At 41.6% G+C, this 23,532-nt stretch overlaps 1 protein-coding gene across 1 annotated transcript in view; it reads left to right on the top strand.

The window, feature by feature from the left end:
* The window catches only part of LOC147662812 (E3 ubiquitin-protein ligase TRIM17-like), a 113,169-nt gene that overhangs the window by 68,318 nt on the left and 21,319 nt on the right, over nucleotides 1-23,532 (top strand). The window contains exon 3 of the mRNA XM_086950896.1: nucleotides 20,884-21,114. Coding sequence (XP_086807022.1) covers nucleotides 20,884-21,114 — 231 coding nt within the window. The remainder of the gene's footprint in view (nucleotides 1-20,883; nucleotides 21,115-23,532) is intronic.

Below are 23,532 nucleotides of genomic sequence, written 5' to 3'. Positions count from 1 at the left end.
GTTTAAAATGGAGGGCCACAGGGTAACTGGCGTCGGAATTGACAATGGCTCGTAGATGTTGTAAGATACGATTGGCAACAGGTAATTTTGTACTGCCTATGTACTTAAGTTTGCAAGTGCATTCGAGGATATAAACAGCAAATTCTGTTTTACATGAAAACAGACCTTTCAATTGGTATAGATCTGTGGAGAAAGCATCTTGAACCTCCCTCATGTTAATACCAAATTTGCAGGCTCTGCATGAGCTGCATTTATAAAAGCCTTTTCTATTGGTTAGCCAGTCACTCTTGATGTTAGTTTTAGTGACTATCTCTGGCATAGTTTTTACTAAGGTGTCCCGCATAGAAGGTGCTCTTCTATACGTAATGCTAGGGACAGTTTCAATTTCAGATGCCAGTGTTATGTCAGATTTTAGAATGGGCCAGTTTTTAGTTATTATCTGTCTTACTTTCTTATGTTGACAGTTGTAGGCCGTGATCAATCTGATGGGCACTTTTTCACTTGGAGTTTCAATATTATCTACCATCAGGGTTTCATTAGGCATGACTGTTGATGTGTCCAGTTTATGTAAGGCTATCTTTAGGTCTTCCATTTTGTATCCTCTGATTAAAAATCTTTGCACTGCTTGGTCTAGGCAAGTTTTTAAATCCTCAGTATTACTGCAGATTCTCTTAATCCTCAAAAATTCCCCATAGGGGATGCTTTTGATAAGGTGTCTGGGGTGGGTGCTACTGGCATGTAGGATAGAGTTGCCAGCCGTGTTTTTCCTATGTAGTTTGGTGTTTATTATACCGTTTGAGATATAAATTTCTACATCTAGGAACTCCACTCTTACATTGCTTATGTTAGCAGTGAATTTAAGATTCAATTCATTTGTATTGATTTTATCAATAAAAGTCTGCGCTGATTCTACAGAGCCCTGCCAAATGACACAGACATCATCAATAAATCGCCACCAGGCAACTACCTTATTTGAGAAGTGTTCCTCTAGGATGGGCTTGAGGACATGCTCCTCCCACCATCCCACATGTAAACATGCAAAACTGGGCGAGAAACATGCCCCCATTGCCACACCCCTCAGTTGTTGATACACCACTGCATTAAACAAAAAATAATTATGCTTTAGACATATATCAATCATTTTTAGGATCATCTTATTGTGCTCATGGAATTTAATCTCTCGCTTGGATAGATAAAAACTAACTCCCGCCAGACCCTGTTCATGCTTAATACTGGTGTACAGGGCACAAATATCCATGACAATAAAACAGTATTGATCGCACCATACTATTTCACTAAGTTTTTCCAAAAAATGACCCGTATCTTTGATATACGAGTCAAGCGCTTCCACATAGTTTCTGATAAAGATATCCACATATTTGGAGATTGGTTCCATCAATCCTCCCTGGGCAGATATAATAGGGCGCCCTGGTCAGGGATCAACCTGTTTGTGCACCTTGGGGAGAAAATATAGAGTTGGAGTCACTGGAAAATCAGTTTTTAGGAAATTATATTCCTCTTTCCTTTTCCAATTGGCCAATTCTTTGAATAGTAGATCTTTTGTGGCTGTAAGTTCTTTAAAACTGGCTTTTTTTTATAACAGCCTGGATCATTCAAATGTTTATTTGCCTCATCAATGTACATATTTCTGGGCCAGAGAACTATGTTACCACCCTTGTCTGCATTTTTTATGATGATATTGTCTGCATCCTTAATCTTCTTCATTATTTTGGTGTATTGTTGTTCTTTGAAACTTCTATTATTTTTCTTAGTTTTCATGTCTCTGTTTAATTGCTTGAGGTCATCAATAACGACCTCACTGAAAATGTCAATAGCATCACGTGGCACGATCGGTACAAAAGTTGAAGTTGGTTTGAATGGGCTTTCTGCATGACACGTACTTATAATGCCCATATCCCTCAATTCCTGTTGAGTGTTTTCATATTCTTCAACATCTGTTGTCTCTGCCAGTGCTTGTACCGTTCTCAATCCCGCGATATCAGAGACTTGAAATTTCATACTTGAAGAACTAATATCTGCTGCCTTGTCATTGGCTTTTTTTAAGTTATGGAACTTAACCAATTTTAGTTTTCGAATAAATTTAAATACATCAATTCTGGCTTGAGTGTATTGAAAGCTGGTTTTAGGGCAAAAAGAAAGGCCCAAAGAGAGTAATTGTAGTTCTGCAGTATCAAGATCTAGATTACTCAAATTGATCAGTGTTCTCACTATTTTTGTCATTGTGCTCTATTGGGGCGGTTGCGCTTTCCCTTTCCCTTTCCCTCCTCTGTTTCTCCAGTTGCCTCTTGCGTTTCCACCTCTGGTAGTGGCGTTTGTTCCGATTTGATTGTACGGTTTTTGTTGTTGTGTTCCCCTCGAGCGTAGGGAGTATCTACGATCTTCCACCATAAACCCCAACTCCTCTGAAGGGGTAAAACTTGCTTCACTCAAATTTACTCCCATATCATCTATGGAGTCCGCACTACTACTGCTCATTGAGGTGGTTATGGAGTTTGTGTCATCAATAGACAGCATTTCAGTATTGGCATCGCTTGTAGCTGCTGTGACTGCCTTCAGCAAGAGTGCTTTCCTTTTCACATTGTCGAATTTTTTCGAAAAGGTAAAGATTTTTCCCATCTCATAGTCACTTTTGTCTCTTGCAAACTTATAGATCTTTCTATTTTTGATGACCTCCTGTTGTTTGTCTAAGCATTTGTTAATATTTTCTTTTTCCTTTTTAATGAGTTCTTGCTCCTCAAACGCTTCCAATTCCAGTAGAACTGCATTTATTTCTTTTACAATATCCGCTCTGTCAATGTCGGCGTATTTTATAAGCAGGCAAACCATATTCATTGAGGCATCAAGATTGTTTGTTGCCCATTCCTTTAATAATTCGGGGTTCGGTTTCTCGAAGGAGGGTGCTATTAATACTCTCAACCCCCTGGGCACTCTTCCAGCTTCCTTGTATTTTTGCAGGGATTTACTTTCCCACCACTTGGTAAGCTCCGATTTTTGCAGTTTTTCAAATTTTTTCAAAACACTTCTCACATTTGCCTCTTTTTTATTTATTTGCGAATTATCTTTTGGTTTACTTTTGTCAACTATATCCACATTCGAGTATAATGCTTCAGCCATTGCCTCGCAGTCACGAAGCACGTCCGCTGCCTCCGCCATTATAGCATTGATGGGAAAACAAAACTTAGCACTGCAGCTCTACGTGAGAGCGAATTGTCGCCAACAACGAGCGGACTAGTATTTTACTGCTCTAGCGTATTCCCTCTATATATATATATATATATCTATATAATAGAAGTACTCAAAGAATCGTTGCAAGGCCAGTGAAGGGTGGAACGCCAAGCCAGATAAAATTGAAAACCCAAAATCATTAGTATAATGTAAATTAAACACACACATATATATTTGTCTGTATCTTTATATATATATATACATATATAATGTAATATTTGGGGATTATGTTTTTTAAAATTTACTAATAAATAGATGCCGTGAGTGTGCTTCGTAAAACGTTTCTGAGACTTAACCCTTTTGGCACTCATGACGAGCTCAGCTCATCATGAGACACAGTGGAGCTGTGCTCATGACGAGCTCAGCTCGTCATAACCGCCGCGGAACGCCCACGCGGGGATAATTCCCCTACTGTGCGGGGCGTTCCATTGATTGGGCGGAGTCGTGACGAACTCAGCTCGCCATGAGCACAGCTCCACTGTGCAGCATGACTAGCTGAGCTCGCCACGAGCACCGCGGCGCAGCGCGCGGCACCCCTCCCCCGTGCACCGCGGGGTAATTACCCCAGCGGGGAAGGGGTTAAAGAAATATACTAAGCTACTGCATAAGTTAACTTACTATTTTTTCTGCACTACTAAGGGGCTTCTTCCGATCTCGGTTGTTAGGGCACCGAATCGGGTTCGGAATCAGTGGATCCGATTCGGAGGCTGAATTTCTGAACGAATCGTGCACGCGTCCGGACGCCGTAGTACGATGCAAACAAGCGCAAGATCTCTGTCCGATTCGTCTCTAGGTCCGACCGGGTCCGAGCCACTCCGACCGACTCGGTCGCAAGCACACCGTGGCATGCAATGGAGACAAATACCGACCGAGCCAATACGACAGTAGATTCGGACAGCCGGATCGAGTGGAGCGTCCGGCTCACAATAGCTCTCGGAGGCTGACTTTGGGGTTCTCTCCAACATAGGCATGTACGGTCCGGATGGCACTGACACGTACCCACTGTAGGTGGCGCACTTGTTGGCGACGTACCCATTCAGTCAATGGGAGCCCATGTACGTGTTGTACGACCGGCTCCCATTGACTTCTATGGGAGTCCGACCGAACCAAGTCCAATAGCATCCGGCCGCATCGTACTCACTCGGTCGGACTGCGGGAGTCCGGATCAGTCGGAAATCACTCTGGATCGGACGGAGTGCTTTCCGACCCAGATCGGAATTGGCCCCTAAGTGATACTATTTATAACATTTGTCATCTGATCTTTGATCCCATTTATAAAGTGGGGGTGCTATTTATCAGTGAATTAGCCTCTACACTGACACATATTCCCTGCTGATGTATGTGTATGGTAGTGGTCTGTGATAGTCTAAGCTGTTCATTGAGACTTCACTCTACAGTGATGACTGAGTATAGTTCTGTTTTATGACATGCTGACCAGTTTCCTTAGACCTCTCTCCTTTGTGAATGACTGTAGTAGTAGATTGTGATAAATTAATCTGCTCACAACCTTTCTCTAGGAGGATGGCTAAGTTAGGTAGACATTAACAACTGACTAACCTCTCTGCTCACTCCTTTTTCCAGAATGAAGAATAATTCTACTGGTGGTGTGTGACACAGTGGCCTGTCCACTTTGACTTCTTTACTGGTTGTATGTTGTAGTAGTTTGTGTATATCTGACATTTGCACAAAAAATTCTTTCCAGGTCCACAAATGATGGCTTGCAATAGACTGTTCACCAACTGGGCCATCCCCTGTTCAGACTCTGTCTGTGTTGGAAGTTCCCATTCATCTATGATCTCCTTCCATAGGTTGGCTATGAGGTGTCGGCATACTCCAGGGGCCTCTTCCCCTGTGCTCTCTCTTCAGCCCTGGCCCATAATGATACATCTCATTTCCAGGTCTCAACCCTGGGCACTGAGGTGTTTTTCCATGTGATAGCGATCCATCTCTGAGCTAATATTAGGGCTAAGTATGCAAACCTACTCCCTACACTTTTGGGCTCGGGCCTAGTGAAGTTACCCAGCAGACATATCTCTGCTGTGTTCTCCAGTGAGTTGTTCAGAGTTGCGTTAATTTTCATCAGTATCTTCTCCCGATAACCCTGGATGTATGTGCACACCAGGTCATGTGTAGGAAGTCTGCATTCAGTGTCGTACAGCATGCACATGGTCTTGGCTCGCCGCCGTAAATTGCCCTAAATCTGTGTGCGGTCAGGTTTGTTCTGTGGGTGTAGTTGTACTATATGTATTTCAGTCAGGCGTTGCATGACACTTTTTGGGGATTTGCCAGTAGCCTCCCCCATTAGTGATAAATCTAGTAGAATCTCATATCGTCCCTCCTTCCTTAATGCATAAGTTACTTCACATAAAGTGCACAGCCCTAAAGGTTTTCCTTGCGCTCTCAAGGGCTCCGTGGCCTGTCTTTTTTCTATTTTGAATGTGGCTATGTTTTTTTAGCCACACCTTTGAGGATGAAAATCCAGATATACCTAAAATAGATCCTGTCTGCAGTGAGAAAGATACGGTCAACGTACCTGCTGCTCCTCACTCTATAGCACCACGTCAAGAATTATATCCTACCAATTCTAATCCCGGCCTTAAGAGAAAGACGTTTCTTTGCAAAGTTAGATTGCTATCTAAACATTCCGTTGAAGTATGGAATGTTATTACTTCTTTGTCCCCAGATATATGTTTTCTTAATAAAACTTGGCTAAATGCCACAAATTCCTGGGCTATTACTTTGGCCGTCCTGAAAAATATCAGCTAATAAGATTGGATAGTGGTTTGAAAACAGGAGGTGGCATTGCTATTGTTTTTAAAAACACCATCAAAGTATCATGGGTTGATACTTCCATTTCTGAGACTATGGAATTTAGCATCTTTAAAATTGCCCCCCACCGCCCCATGGAAATCTAGAAAGGTACACTTATCTATTGCCCGCCGGGTCCATAGAATGGTTTTAGTCACTGATTGGTAGAAGCAATATCGACCCAAGTCCTGGCAACTAAATCTTTTCGTCTAGTGGGGGTGATTTTAATTACCGTGAAGAAGATCTCTCCAATCCAGAGGTGGCGCAGCTTATGGCAGATCTGCGAACTCTGGGACTGAGCCAACAGATCCTACTCACCAAGTAGGCCATTTGCTGGACCTACTGTTTACTAATAGCCATTCAGTCATATGCAATGTACCCATGCTTTTTAACCTCATAGATGCTATTAAACATTCCTCCCCAGTGTTGCTTTGTCCATTGGAACTAGTGCTGAATGGACGTCCAATGGTCGTGCGCAGCACTGGGGAGGTAGTGCTGCCGTCGGCCAATGCACCGAGGCAGCACTTAAGGGGTTAACATGAACAGACAATCGTATGATCATCTTTCAATTTCATTCCTCACTAGTAACCATTGTGACAAGGCTCTAAGAACAGCTTGGCACTTAGTCTTGCCTGATTCTTTCAGTGACTTTTTTTAAATCAGCTTCACAAGCAAATGTCTCTGATGTTAATCTAGCATTAGCTGACTTTAATAAGGCTTTAACGGTGGCTTTTGATAAAATTGAAAAAAATCAAAAAACAACAGGAGGAGTATCCCCAGAGGACCAAATCAATGGCCCTAAATGGGATAGGAGGAGAAGGAGAAATAACAAAAGAAAGATCTTCTTTTGTAGGAAGACCCCTCACTCACCAACCTGGTTGGTGACATGCTTCATCATCGGGGTCCCACCCGGACAGCCGAGTGCCATCCGGGTGTGCTGCGACAGTGGAGCGGGTTTTTGTGTGCGAGTGAAGTGCAATAGAAAAAGGTGATGTTAAAAATTGTCCGAGTATAACTTCTTGAAAGAGATTTTTATTCTGAAGCCACTGAACAATATTAAAATAAATTGTAATATACTTCAGTTGGCTTCAATGACCGACTGTATCTATGTGAAGTGTAAAATAGTGGTTGACATGTTTCAACCTGCGACTGAATCTACCAGGTTTTCTTCAGGACCAAGTGTATGGAAACTGGGCGGTATACACACACTAACGTGTACCCAACCCTCGATTCCAGGAAAAACCTGTCTATAAATAAAATTGCTCCGCTGAAATAGATGGGTGATGCAAAACAGCCTTCCTGTGATCCTTGGTATACAACAGAGCTGAAACGTAAAAAATCGACTTGTAAAAAACTTGAGAGAAGATGGCTTAGAACAAATAACTTCCAGGATAAAGTTTTTTTATAAATTAGCCTTGTCTAGATATCACTATAACATCAAGCCCACCAAAATATTTCTTTTTTACTAATCAAATTGAACAGGCAGGCAACTCATCCAAAGTGCTATTTAGAATTTTACATAATTTTATCAGTCCTCAGGCATGCTCCCAGTCCACTTATGCATCTCGGAATTATTTGATTCTCTTGCAAACTTTTTTCAGGATAAACTTTCTCAGATATACTTGAATTTTAGGATCCCAGCCGAAGAATATAGCAGTGACATTAGGAAATTTACCTCTACATTAAGCAAATTTAAGCCTTTTTCTCTAGAGGTTGCCCAGAGATCCATTAGAAACTGTGAAATCTGGCTTGCTGCTGGAACTTTGCCCACCCACGGTCATGAGTTTACTCTCCAACCATGTTGCCCTGGCTATTCAGACAGTGGTTCATTTAACATTTAAAACAACCAGTATCCCCTCAGAGAAGAAATCTTCACAAGTCCTACCTATCTAAAAAAAAAGCAAATATAGATCCCAAAATCGTATCCAAATATCGTCATATATCTCTACTACCCCTTTTAGGAAAGCTTTTAGAAGGCCTAATTAACAAGCAATTAACAGCCTATCTTGCAGAGAATCAGATGCTGGATCTGTTGCAATCTGGATTTAGATCTAATCAGAGCACTGATTTGGCTGTCTGTCACAAACATTTTTAGACTCTCACTTGATGCTGGAGCTTCATCTATGTTAGGGCTGCTAGACCTGTCCGCAGACTGATACGATATCACATTCAAGGTTGTTGCAGACACATCATGAGAAAGGTATCTAGGGGACTACTCTCAATTGGATCCCAAATTTCTTGGAAGATAGATTTCAAACTATTTCTCTCGGTCTTTATACTTCCTGCAAGTGCCAACTGGACAAGGGTGTACCACAGGGTGCACAGCCTAAGGGGCCCATTAGGATGGCGGGTAGGCGGATCAGCCTTTCCATGCGGATTTCGCAGTTGGGGGCCCGTTGCGGGCCCCAGGATGTTAAGGTGAGTGGGGGGGCACATGGGGGGTACCATTTGCATGCACAAGGTGGCAGACACCGGGCAGTGCCTGCCACGTTGTGCATGCAAATGCAAAGTGTGCACCGCCAGCCACAATGATGTGGATGCGGGATGCCTCCGCCACCGTGAAGGTGACATCCTAATTGCCTGTGAGGGACTGTCGCACCACTAGCAGCCGGTCCCAGCTCCGCAAGGGTGGCGGGCGGACGTATAATTTAATTAATAAGTATGTTATTTTTTACCCCTACACTGTCCCACACTTTCCCTACTGTTGCACTCACTGGAGTGGGAATAGTAATAATTACCCCTACGCTATCCAACACTTTCCCTACTGTTGCACTCACTGGAGTGGGAATAGTAAAAATTACCCCAACGCTATCCAACACTTTACCTACTGTTGGACTCACTGGAGTGGGAATAGTAATTTTTACCCCTACGCTATCCAACACTTTCCCTACTGTTGCACTCAATGGAGTGGGAATAGTAATTTTTACCCCTACGCTATCCAACATCTTCCCTACTGTTTAATGTTAACAGCTATGCTGTCCAACATTTACCTTACTGTTGCAATGTTTGGAGTTGGAATAGTAATTTTATTCCCTCCGTCATCAAATTTTTTAAAATTATTTTAGCTAATGTAGCATATAATTAATTTTTCAAACATTAAAAATAATTTTAATTATTTTAATGTGTTACATATATTTATTTAAATTGTATTTATATCATTGTTTTATGTGTATAGATGATTAATTGGTAATTATATTAAGTGTATTAATTTTTTGATTGGAGCGAGTTGTGAGTTTGTAGGGAAATAGGGTGGGAAGTAATTTAATTCTAATTAAGTAATTATTAACTTTATTATTGGGTATTGATAATTAACTTTTGTTAGTTAATTATTAATTGGAAATCAATGTTTTATACTTATAATTTTTTGGTATTGAACATTAATGTATTTCTAATTAATTATTAATTGGTAATTAATTTGGATTAAATATTGTTTATTTGTATGTATCATTAATTTTTGGGTAAATAATTATTAATTGGTAATTACTTTTTAATAATTATTTTTTGGCATTGAAAATGTATTTATTGTTAATTAATTTTTAGTTGGTAATTCATTTTATTATTTATTGCCATTTATCATTAATTTACTGTCAATTCGATATTAATTGGTAATTATTTTTATTAAATATTTATCGGTATTGATAATTAACGTATTGATATTTAATAATTAAATTAGTATTTATTTAAAATAATTCAATTAATAAGCATGTTATTTTTCTACCCCTATGCTGTCCCACACTTTCCCTACTGTTGCACTCACTATAGTGGGAATAGTAATAATTACCCCTACGCTATCCAACACTTTCCCTACTGTTGCACTCTCTGGAGTGGGAATAGTAATTTTACCCCTACGCTATCCAACACTTTCCCTACTGTTGCACTCACTGGAGTGGGAATAGTAATTTTTACCCCTATGCTATCCAACACTTTCCTTACTGTTGCACTCACTGGAGTGGGAATAGTAATTTTTACCCCTACGCTATCCCACATGTTCCTTACTGTTGTACTCTCTGGAGCGGGAATAGTAATTTTTACCCCTACGCTATCCCACACTTTCCCTACTGTTTCACTCACTGGAGTGGGAATAGTAATTTTTACCCCTATGCTATCCCACACTTTCCCTACTGTTGCACTCACTGGAGTGGGAATAGTAATTATTACCCTACGCTATCCAACACTTTCCCTACTGTTGCACTCTCTGGAGTGGGAATAGTGTTTTTACCCCTACACTATCCAACATGTTCTCTATTGTTGCACTCACTGGAGTGGGAATAGTATTTTTTACCCCTATGCTACCCAATACTTTCCCTACTGTTGCACTCACTGGAGTGGGAATAGTAATTTTTACCCCTATGCTATCCCACACTTTCCCTACTGTTGCACTCACTGGAGTGGGAATAGTGATTTTTACCCCTACGATATCCAACACTTTCCCTTCTGTTGCACTCACTGAAGTGGGAATAGTCATTTTTACCCCTACGCTATCCAACACTTTCCCTACTGTTGCACTCACTGGAGTGGGAATAGTAATTTTTACCACTACGCTATACCACACTTTCCTTACTGTTGTACTCTCTGGAGCGGGAATAGTAATTTTTACCCATACACTATCCAACGCTTTCTCTACGGTTGCACTCACTGGAGTGGGAATAGTAATTTTTACCCCTACGCTATCCCACACTTTCCCTACTGTTGCACTCACTGGAGTGGGAATAGTAATTTTTACCCCTACGCTATCCCACACTTTCCCTACTGTTGCACTCACTGGAGTGGGAATAGTAATTTTTTTCTCTATGCTATCCAACACTTTCTCTACTGTTGCACTCACTGGAGTGGGAATAGTAATTATTACCCCTACGCTATCCAACACTTTCCCTATAGTAAGGAGTTAGCACTATTGGAGGTGGCAGAGGCGATCCGGGATTGTCTGGATGCCGGTGGGAGAGCAGCCCTGGTTATGCTTGATCTCTTGGCGGTATTCAACATGGTGCCTCACTCTCTACTCCTTGATCGCCTAACGGAAATTGGTATTTCGGGATCGGCATGGAGATGGATTAGATCTTTTTGGGAGGATAGATCACAGCAGGTCTGGCTTCCTCCCTGTGCCTCTACGCCGATGCATTTGTCAACTGGCGTTCCGCAGGGGTCATCGCTTAGCCCTCTCCTTTTTAACATCTATGTGACCCCGCCGGTTTATCTTGCAGAGTCACTGGGGGCTAAGGTGATGGCCTATGCGGATGATACGCAGCTCCTGTTCTCTTGGAAGAGGGGTGATGACTCGGTCGGTCTGTGCAGCACTGTCTATCCTCTGTGTTCCATTGGTTGGCGAGCGCACAGTTGAAGTGCAATGAAGAAAAATCTGAAGTACTCCTGTACGGTTCGTTTCCAAGGGATTTCAGAGATAGGCTGTGGCCTCCTGACTTCCCTGCCCCACTGCAGGTAAGGGTACCGCCAACAATCTTGGGGTATGGTTTGATGAAAACCTGAACTTCTCGACACAGGTGAAGAAGCTGACAGGGACCTGTTTAGGCACCCTGAAAATCCTGAGAAAATGTCTCCCTCTTTTACCAGTTAGCGCCAAAGAGTGTGTTGGTCCGGGCTCTGATCTTGTCCCGATTAGACTACGCTAATGCTCTCTTGGTGGGTAGTTCTGAATATCTGACTAGGAAACTGCAAGTAGTCCAAAATGCGGCAGCTAGACTACTACTGGGATTTTCATCTAGACAGAGTGTTCGTTTCCATCTACGTAACTTGCACTGGCTCCCAGTTGAGTCTCGACTCAAATTTAAAATGCTGTCCATTGTTCATCTGGCCCTTTATGGGCTAGGCCCTATCTACCTGCAGAACAGATTTTTTTTTTTATAAACCCACTAGACAACTTCGATCATCTGATCAGCTACTAATACAGAACTCTCGATTTAATCGCCATAGGCTTGGTGTGAGCTCCTTTTTTCGTAAAGCAGGCTTGGCTTGGAATATGCTACCGCTGGCTCTTCAGAGTGTTCATGACCCTTTGCTCTACAAGAAAAAATTAAAAATGCTGCTCTTTTAGCTTTTTGATCTGAGTGTGGATTAACCTTCTTGAGCTAGCGGCGGGACACTTAGAGTAGCCGTGCGCTGTATAAATTGAATATACCATAACATATAACATACTGTTGCACTCACTGTAGTGGGAATAGTAATTTTTCTATAATTTATATATTTTTTAAAATAATTTATAAGTTATTAAAATAAGTATTAAAACATTAATAAGTAAGTGTATATATTATATGTATATGTTAAATGTATTTATAAATTGTATATATAATTTATAAAGTTTTAACATTTTAATTTTTTGTATCTATGTTTATTTTAAATATATATATATTATTTACTTCATTTAAAAAAAATTACTTAAAAATAAACAATATTTTTAACAACAATATTTTTTTCCCGATATTTTTATACTTACCATAATGTAGATGGGACGTCTATATTCTTGACTTTGATATTCTTGCTGCGATATTTTTTTAGGTCGATATTTTGACCTTCGATATTCTCTCAGTGATTCGTACCACTGTTTAACATTTATGTGGTGCCCTTTGCTTAGATTGTAGGGCTATTTTGGCTTTGAAATAATGTCCTATGCTGATTTACACCTTGGACAAAGATCTAGCTAAAACCAAAGATCAATTTGCGGAGGGATTGGTAGCCATCTCTAGTTGGATGACAGTTAATTATCTACAGCTGAATGTAGACAAAACCAAGATCATGTTGTTTAGCAAAGTAATTACTCTTTGGTCCGATGAGTGGTGACCCGCCAAATTTGTTGCAGTTCCGACTCCCATACAGTCTGTGAAGAATCTTGGTTTCCCTCAAGAGGAGGGCAGCACAGGATCCCGAGCGAGACGCGTTGTCGACCCCAAACCCAGACCAACTCTCTCAGACGAGAGTCCAGCTGCCGAGACCCCTACACCGGGACCCGCATTGGCAGGTCCGCAAAGTAATAGAGCAGTCGAAGGAGCATGATCATCTTAGAAAGTAAAATAAATGCCATGATCGGGAGTCCAGACCACTTTAAACTTGTAATCTGGCAGGCGGGTGGCGGTGAAATTCGCCCGCTCCTCACTGCCGAAAGTCGTAATTAGGCCTAAAATGTGAAACTGAGATTGTTAATGAAATTTTAAAAAGCGTTGATATTCATTTTTCTCACCTGCTTTTGTCACCTCTTTATAAAAATCTGGCATTTGGCTACTCCTGGCTTTTTTGCCATTAGCATGTCGGATACTGGAATTTATGGGCCTATCATTACAATGAAACGACAAAACTACAAGTCCCAAAAACTACAAGTTCCAAAATGCAATACACTGATGCCTAAAATATCAGGACTCCTTGAAAGAAATGGGGGCACTTGTCAGCACATTCGTGGATGGCGGCTTGCCTCCAAGTGTGCATGCTGATTCTGCTGTTAAAAGAGTATACATTTTAAAGTCATAGGTTCAGTCCTGTGCATACGTGCGATGACAACCTCCAGATGGAGTCCCATGATACTAAGACCGCTAATGTATGTCTCTGGTTAAAAAGGCTGTTACGTAAAATACTTACGCTACTACCTACTGAGGTATGATCACTGGTGGTAAGGAGCACCGTCCTAAGCAGGTTGGATTATTGTAATTCCCTGTATGCAGGTGCCCCACTCTATATCATTCAGGGTCTGCAAAGAATACAATCCGCAGTGGCGAAATTAGCACTCAGCAGGCCACGAAGCTCATCTTCCACCATGGCTCTGAGAGAGCTGCACTGGCTCCCCCTTAAGGAAAGGGTCCAGTTTAAATCTTTATGTCTGATCTTCAGAGCAGTGCATAAGCTAGGACCTATCGCCCTGCAGGAAAAGTTCAGGTGGTATCAACCTAAGAGGCACCTTCGCTCCTCCAGTGCTGGCCTTCTGGCAGTCTCCAGGGTTAAACGGGCCAGAGCACGAGGGAGGGCTTTCAGCGTCGTGGGTGCATGCCTCTGAAATAAACTCCCCCTGAACTTTAGACTAGCAGCTACTCTATCAGAATTCCGGAAGAGCCTTAAAACCTGGCTCTTTCCTAAAACTTAGTTCTCTGCCTCCTATATTTTCGGCTATGCCTTTTTCCATCTAGGTTCCTATCTTCAGTCAGAAGCGCCAGGATGTCCGTAGGGCGACAGTCAGCGCTATATAAGTATCCAATCAATCAATCAATCAATCAATCAATCATCAATAATTGACTAAGTGGGGATCTATGTGTGTTTGTGTGACTCAGAGTATGAGTATATGCGGGTGTGTGGTGGTTTTGTTGAGTAAGAGCTTATTTGTGTGGGTATGTGTGCCAGTATTTCAATCTGTATGTGTGACTCAGTGTTTGGAAGGTGTGTGTGGATAGGTCTGACTGAATGTGTGTATAGGTTTACTTGTGTATATCTCCCTGTGAGTGTGAGTGAATCTGTCTATACAATTAATTACATGTGTGTTTTACTGTATGTGTGACAGTTTAAGCCATAAGAATGTATGTTTGTATATCCCTAAGTAAAAGAGGGAGTGTATGAGTGTGTTATTAAACATGTGAGGATATATGTAAGTGGACATATGCTTACATATATACTTATTAATTTCTCAATTTTCAAAAGATTGTTAAAGAGACTTATTTTTAAAACATTCTTTAAAGTTGCACAGGAGGCGCAAATAATACTGATCATATCACTATTTCTTCAACTATTTTAACTCTCCATTCTTTATCTTCTTCTTTCGAATTTTCTTCTCATTGCCACTTAAACATTTTATCAATTTACGTAAACTTTATTTTTAAATATCCTGTTTATGGAATCTTAAAAAAAGAAATTGAAGTGCTGCCCTCTATGTTCCAAACTTCATATGAGTGAAGGGCATTTGGAGCACTGAAAAGTGCATGAAAAAGAATGGCAGAGCCACAGAACAACCTTGGAGTAGATTACATCTATCTTTGGTTACATTGCTTGGTATAGTATGAGTAATTAAAATGTTTCGAAAATGGTTTAAAAAATGTTAGAGTACTTACATTACCTGTTTAACTATCTCACACAGACATACCTTGCAATACTGCCTACAGTTACCTTATATATTTGGTGAGAGACAGAGCTGTTTAGTAAAATGGTTCTTATGGGGAGAAAGTTTCATGTAGAATACACTTCATGTACTACTTACTATGTGATGTGTTTAGTAGGGAAGTATTCTCTTGTTAGAGACCTTTCCTTAAGCAAAAAAACCGCATAGTTTGCTTGAGTGGATTTTGGATTATGAGCACCCAGATCTGATGACTCTGCACTGTGATAGCAATGATCATAATAGAATCACAGGGGCTGAACTTGAAATCTAATGAAGGACACATTGGCATAGTTGATGGTTCTCTTTCTTCAACATTTGTCCAAAGATTGAGACCCGTGAGCAACATGTCAATAAAACAGTTTCAGCAAAACATTTAATTTATTGTTTTAAAGTATTTTGTTTCCAATGCATATCTGCAGGAATGTGTTAACCTATGTGTGTGCCTCTGTGTGTGAGTCTGGATGTGACTGTGTTAGATATGATATTGTGTGTTTGAGTATTTTACTTTATGTTTGTGTTGTGAGGGTGAGTGTGAGTTTCTGTGTGTGGGGTTGATTGTGTGGATGAGTATGTGTGTATATGGAATTGTGCACATGTAGCTGTCTGTGTGTCAATGATTGGGGGGTGTATGACTGTGTATATTATATGGGATTTTGAGGGTGGGTATGACTGTATGAGAGATGGTAGTGTGTTTTTGGGGCAGTAGTGAGTATGAGTGTGTAATGGTGTTCTGTGGTTGTGGCATTGTGTGGTTGTGTGGTTGTATGTGTGTGTGTGCGTTCTGTGGTATTCTGTCTGTGAGTGTCTGGGAGTGTTGTAAAGCAATGTGTGTGTGTATTATTGTGTGGATGAGTTTGTGTGAGGATTGTGTGAGTATGTATTGATGGGGCAAGGTCTCGGAGAGAAGAGACTTGCTCGGAGCAATCTGCTCATTTAACTTACTAACAAGTTATTAATAACGTTTTGTGGAAACTAATACGCATTTACACAAACACTTATGGGTTAGCGAAGCTTGCGTATGGATTTACTAATCCAGATAACATTAAAGAAGGACTAAAACTGCTTTAAGCGGGAAATCTGTTTTGTGCATGTGTCAACTACATCTACGTAGTATGACAAGGTAATGCTTGGAGGGAAAATCTGGCACAAGAGCAGAAGCTATTAACATGGCGGCTTGAGGATTCATGTGCATGGCACCTGCTTATCTGAAATTAGAGCAAGCTATTTTACTAATGCTAACATGGGGAGAAGTGTAATAAATAAACAGGGATAGAGTAGAGGTGGGTGGTATACAGTGCAAACACTTATTTTGAGAAATTAACATCTGTCTTTTGACTTTGATCATTAGTGCGTATTTGGGCCTTTCTTGCATAACTGAATAAGCTGAGTGACACAAAGTCTGCGCATACCCACTGAGGAAGTCATGAAGGTCAATGACACAGCAGTTGAAAGAAAGCCAAGAACAAGTGCCACAGCCTGGGAACGGATCGTGCAGAGTTCAGCAGTGAAATGTTCTATTCATTGTAATGTTTTAATGTTGCCATTTATATACATGTAGTATATGGGAATAACATGTATGAATAAAAAGTAAGGGGTTGGTTTTGCGAACAATGGTTTGACTAAATTTTGGGACATGTAAGCATGGTGTGATGAAGACCCCCCTTTGCCGGACCAATCAATTTTTTTATGTTCCTGATATTGAATCATTAATGGGTGGAATTTGCAGAACGAAAGATATCATTAAGATAGCTTTAGTTAGTTAGTCAGAACTGGATGGTTGAGAACTGAACGGTGTGAGTAGAGACATGCTGAATGCTGTAGAGAGAAGCTGATGCTGTGTTGCTGATGAAGAATCAATAGCAGAACCTGAAGCAGAACTTTCTATTGTAAATTAATTTGGGTTAGATTCAAAGATTGCTGTAGAATCTTGAGGAGGAAGAGAGTGTCAGAGAGGGGTGCGGCGCAACCGGCGGTATCTTAGAGACGGTAACTATCCTGAAGTCTTTGTCTCCTGAAATCTGTCTCAGGGGACCCCCATCAGCCCTTTGGCCAGGGGGTTGATCTTCCACACCATCCTTGGTAAAAATAATTTTCTGTTATTTGCTAATGTTTCAATTTTTTCTCTCTGTCCTCTCCCTTTCCGGCCTCAATTATTGCGTGAGTCAGAGATAAATGTATTGTGTTTATTAATTGAATTTTCTCTCCTATGAATGATTATGACTTCACTGTATTAAGATTGTTCACATGCAACTATAATTTTAGATAAAGATTTGAAAACTTCTTCAGTCTGTGGTGATTTTCTTAAAGTATAGAAAGTTAGTTTATGTTAATTATCGCCATCAACTAGTTTCAACTAATGGTCCATCTACCAGAGGAAAGAACTTGTTGATCTGCGAAGGGTTAGTTGAAAATTGAACAGAGGTATTGAATAAAACTAATCTTAAACAGTTTGTGAAAATATCTAAAAACTTGACCCACCAGCGGTTTGTCCACTGTGAGTTTTATGGGCCCAGGTGGGTATATGGTGGTGGAGTATCTGTTGTTGGTGAACCGTAAAGTTGCAAAATTGTCTGTGTGAGGTGCTAGCCTTGGGAATGCCAGATAATACAAAATAATTAGCATTATTCTATTGTGAAAAAGAGAGTTGTGCACTTTCAGTTTTGACTCAAGGATATGGACGGATCCGACGTTCAGTGGCGTATTTCTCTGCCACTTTGGATCCAGTGGCTTCAGCTTTACCTGGCTGCTTGAAAGCAGTAGCTGCTACTATGACTGTATGGGAGATGGTAGTGTGTTGTTGGGGCGGTAGCGAGTATGAGTGTGTAATGGTGTTCTGTGGGCGTGGCATTGTGTGGTTGCAAGTGTGTGCGTTCTGTGGTATTCTGTCTGTGAGTGTCTGGGAGTGTTGTATAGCTATCTGTGTGTGTGTGTCATTGTGTGATTGAATTTGTGTGAGGATTGTGTGAGTATGTATGACTGTGTGACTGTGTGTGTGCGACTGTATTGGATTGTGTGGTTGTGTGAGTGTATCTTTTTTAAAAACTCCCCAACATTTGTGTGTTTGATAGAGGGAGAGAGAGTGTGTGTGTGGGTTTGTGTACTTGTGTCTGTGTGCATATGCGTTTGTGAGGGTGTAAGTGTGGCTCTGTGTATTGGATTGTGATGGTGGTTGCATCTCTGTGTGGGGGTGGTTGCATATATGAGTGTATGAGGTATTGTGGGGTTTATGTGTGCATATGGTTTTATGGGATAGTCTCTGAGTATCTGGGGTGTGGTGTAGGTAGCTGTGTGTCATTGTGTGGGTGTATGTGTATAGGTGTATGTGTGTGGCGATGTGTGGTTGATTATGTGTGTGAGGGCTTGTATATATGTCTTTATGTGTGTGTGTGACTGCATTAACTATAACTCCTTCCTTTCCCAGGCACTGGTTATACCTTTGCATAGTACATCACTTACAGCATGTGAAATCATAGCATTCATAACAACACATAACTTCTCAAATTATATTATTTCTCCCAACACAGTGCTTGGTAGAGTGGCAAGTTATAGTTAGTGTTGTGTGGTTATTGAGCTGAAACGACTGTGTAACAAGGTCTACTACTTATAATTATTTGAAGGTGGTGGATAAATTGTAAATCAACGTTATAACTATAACTTTAGAATGTTTCAAGTTTGTGTAGTTTAACCTTGCTTTGTATAGGGAAAATAAGTTTTCCTTACTATAACTAAGCTTTAACCTTTGGTTTTGTTATTGAATTTCAATGTTTAAAAAAAAAATGTGTTTTAAATCGTAGAGTCCAGTATTAAAAGTGAAGAGCTGTTATGTGGAGTGTGGTACAGTATAGTGAAGGAGAGTGTTGTAAATGCTGCTATCATAGACCGGAGTATTGCAAATTGGAATCAAGTGGAGTGTATTAACGTTTTATAAAGTGTAGTGACATGGTGTCTCATATAGTGGAGTCATGTATCATAGACTGGAGCAGCGAGTTGTAAAGTGAAATGGCGTGTCGAACAGTAGAGTAGGGTGGTGTAGTGTGTTAGAGAGTTTTAGAGGAGAGTAGGGTGAAGTAGAGTGTCATAGGGTGGAGTATCGTGAAGTGCAGGGTCATAGAGTATAGTGGAGGAGAGTGTCATAGAGTGGAGTGGAGTGTCATACCATCTCATATAGTGGAGTGGCATATCGTAGAAGGAAGTTGAGTGGCGTGTCATCGAGTGTTATACAGTGTATTACTCTGGTGTACAGTGGATGGACATAGCGTGGAGTACAGTGCAATAGAATGGCTTTGAGTGTAGTACAATGTTGTAGAGTGGATTTGCACAAAATGGAGTAGAGTGTCGGACAGTGGAGTGATGTAGAGTGTAGTGTAGTACAGTGGTGTAGAGTGGGATAAAATGTAGTAGTAGAGTGGAGCATAGTGGAGTGAACTAGAGTGGGGTAGTGTAGATTGGAGTAAAATGTCAGAGCGGAGTGGTGTGGAGTGTAGTAAAGTAGAGTGGCATAGTATACACTGAAGAAATTATAATGCCTTTAAGCAACTTTAGGCCACAAATGATAGTTTTGCAACATAAGTATAACTATAATTTTAATTTGTTATGTTAAATTAGTCCATTAGTTAAAACGTTCTGTCTGTCTGTCTGTCTGTCTGTCTGTCTGTCTGTCTGTCTGTCTGTCCAGACAGACAGACAGACAGACAGACAGACAGATAGAGAGATTGTGTGAGTTAATGTTTTAACTAATGGACTAATTTAACATGTCGCTTATCACTAACCCTGGGCGTAGAGTGCATAGTGGGTCTACGCGAAGCTACGCAAAGTGGGCGAGAAACTACGCCCACCTGCGCACTTCGCGTAGCCCCACTACGCGCCGCATGCCCCCCTCCCCTGCATACCTAATTTTAGCAAATGGGCACATAAAAATAAATAAAAGGCACTTACCTTGTCCGCGGCGTCCCGTGGCTCCCTCTGCTCGGCCGCGCATGCGCATTGGTTATCAGACAGCAGCGTGAACGAGCAGAGGGAGCCCCGGGACACCGCGGACAAGGTAAGTGCCTTTTCTTTATTTTTATGTGCCCATTTACTAAAATTAGGTATGTTCGGGAGGGTGGGAGGGAGGCGGGTGGCGGGCAACTTCGCTACGCCCAAGGAGTGGGAGTAGTGTTGCCTGCTTCAGCTACTTTGCAAAGGGCGAAGTAGGCGACACTACGCCCACTTCGTGGGCGTGGCGAAGTCCTTCGCCCAGGGTTACTTATCACATCTTTCAAAAGGTCTGTAAAATAGCCTTATAGCCTGCCGTAGCGGGCTATACCGGCTATTAAAGACCCGCTCTGCTCCAGCGTTAAAAGCCCGTGCCGAAGGCGAGGGCCTTTCACAAGAGAGCGTACCTTCAATAGCCGGTATAGCCCAGCTACGAAGGGCTATAAGGCTATTAGAACATTCTGCCACTAGAGGCCAGAATGTTCTAACAAATAAAGCAAAGGCCTCGCGAAGCCCGAGGGAATTTAAATCTCCTCTAGCACGAGAGGTCTTTGCAAAAACATTGGAATGTTGCTTTGCTGGCCTTTACCTGCCCATAGAAGCATGGAGCACTCCATTATCTTCAATGGAGTGTTCCACATTCCAATGTTCTAAGTTTGGTTATAGATCAGTGTTACATGCTCAACATGACAAATGTAATAACATGTTGCTGTGGGATCATTAAATGGAAAATTATAAAAATAAGTTTAATTGTTAAAATTGTTTTAATCAAGGAAAACTACAAGAACCAGACAGAGAAGATCATTAGTACATTTGAGCTGCTGAAGCAGTTTCTGGACAAGGAAAAGCAACAACTTCTCAGCAAACTGGAAAAGGAACATGAGGAGAATATGAAGAAGACGCAAGAGAAACTGACTGAGCTGGAGCTATCACAATCTACCCACCGGGGCCTCATCGCGGATTTAGAGGAGAAGTGTCAGCAACAAGATGTGGACATGCTGAAGGTAAGCCTGTGAATGTTCAAAGCACGTTTGCTTGCAGTCATGAGCAGACCTTGTTGGTATGGGAAGGAAAGCCCTTTGTAGCTCTAGACTGCATGTTCCCCATGCCATAGGTCATTTCCCCAAAGGGTGCTCACTACAGACTTTCCCTGTTACATGGATTGGGACACTAGCGTGGTGTTGTAGCAGTGGGCACACTAAGAGACCCCTCTTTAGGAGAGTGGATCATAGGGTGTCAACACAGGCTTTGTGTGACAGGCAATAGTGGCAGCTTTACCTGTCTTAAACACTTTACTGCCAGTCTACTTTTTTTTTATTTTCGTTGGTTCATAGATGAAAAGGAAATTATTTCTATCTGCATGGTTGATGTGTGGGAATGTGAGGATCGGTGTGCATGGCAAACATCATATGAAATGGAGCCCATTTTGGCTTTCTGATGTGTCCAGCAACCTTTGATGGTGGACAATGTCTGCCTTTTGTGTAAAGCCACCCAGACCATTGTGAACTGGGAAACCTGCATCGTTGACATTCCTTCCCTTCCCCCTGTGTCCTTTTATTGACACAGCATCCCATCTTCTTTCCTCATCTGCTTCACAAATTATTTGATCTGGATTTTAGGGTCGAACAAACATCTATACCAGAGTTTGCAGAAACAAGCTCAGGAAAGGCACCTCAGATCAAGCAGCATTTGAAGACTCTCCTCATTTTCAAACTGTATAGAAGAGCTGATCACGGTAAATTAGGGAAATCCAAGATGGCGGGTTGAAGTCGCCACGGAGGTGTAGCGCAGCTGGAGGCTCCCTGCTCCCCTATCAATCACGAAAGAAAACTTCTGAAAATTACTTGGAGAACTCAAAATGAGACCGAATAACCTAACAAGCACTTCCAAGGACGTCCCAGTCCGTAGGATCGTGGCTCGGCTGCTTTGGTCTCTCGCCATCAACCATTCTCTCAGCTGCCCCGTGTGCCGTGAATGCACCAACGAATGGCGAGGTGCTGACTTCTTCAGCAGTGCTTACTATGGCACCCAAAAATGCACCTAGATTGACAAGGGCGGGTAAGGGTGCTGCGACGGAGATTTTAACCGCTACAGACGGGGGAGACATTGTAGCTGGAAAAGTACCGAAGGCGGCGGCGGCAGGTGCTATGCTTGCTTCCACACCCCTGCTAATCTCCGAGAATCCCGACGGGCAGCTAGGTAAGCAATTCATTTGTGCCCCATTGTTTACGGTAACAGATAAATTAACGAATGCCAACGGCGGTGCAGGGAACAATGCCTGTGTTGGAAACACTGTTGCTCCCCTTAAGAACGATGTTGCACTAATCTCAAACACAGATGGAGCTTATAATAGCACCGTTCTCAAAGTTAATATCACTAAGCTGTCTAACGGGGCTAGTTTAGACTCTGATGTAACAAACAAGGGGCTGCCCAGCAACAGAGAATATATTAATTTGTGTGCTGAGAAAGACTCAATGGCTACCAGTGGAGCAACTATAGAAGATTCCGACACTTGTGAAAATGCATCTAGACCTGCTAAGTGTGTTAAACTAGTGTCTGCACTTTCACAAAGGGATGACCAAGCAGAATGAATGAATGAATGAATGAATGAATGAATGAATGAATGAATGAATGAATGAATAAAGTATTTAATAAAGCGCACGGTAGACTCTCATCTAAGCCCAGAAGCACTCAGCATGACTCCTTCGGCCGAATCTGAGACTTTTGAATCTATAGGAGATCCTGTTGCAAAAGGGGAATTGGAGATGATGGATTGGACGATGAACAGTGCCGCTGCCAACTTCAACGGGGGTGATGAATGTTCAAATGATAAATATGAAGAGCTGCTAGAGGAAGATGATTTAACCAGCTCCCCTGCAAATGTGGCAAAACAATTAGGGCGTAAAAAGGGGAAGTCTAAAGCGAAGAATAAATCAAAGAAAGGGAAGAATACTAATGTTTCTACTCTCTCCACTACAAGTTCCACCTCGAATATACGAGGGAAGCCTATCAGCAAGGAGAGTCCTCTTCGTAAATGGATTCAGGCAAAAGGAGGGGTTAAGAATATGGTACTACGCTTATCTGGCAATAGCGCCACGGAGGGGGAACATTCGAAAGATTGTGCTACAACTGGTGATCATAATTCACCTCCTCCCATCTCACCTGTTCTGCCGGCAGTTTCACTAACATTGGCAAGCTCTGTATCAATTCCTTTAAATGAGATTGAAACTTTGTCGGAATCCAGCTGTGCTATAACAACAACAACATCAATCAAAACAGTTGCCACAATGGAAACAAATTAAACAGATCCTGCCGCCCTACTCATAACCTCAATTGCTACAACAGATAATCGTGATAATGATAATGTCATCAACAACACTAGTTTGCCGGCTCTAGCAGCTATAGAAAATCCAGAGGCTAAC

This window comes from Lissotriton vulgaris, unplaced genomic scaffold, assembly GCF_964263255.1.
Source record: "Lissotriton vulgaris unplaced genomic scaffold, aLisVul1.2 SCAFFOLD_3338, whole genome shotgun sequence".
Lineage (NCBI taxonomy): Eukaryota > Metazoa > Chordata > Amphibia > Caudata > Salamandridae > Lissotriton > Lissotriton vulgaris.
This window is presented reverse-complemented; position numbering and strand designations above follow the sequence as displayed.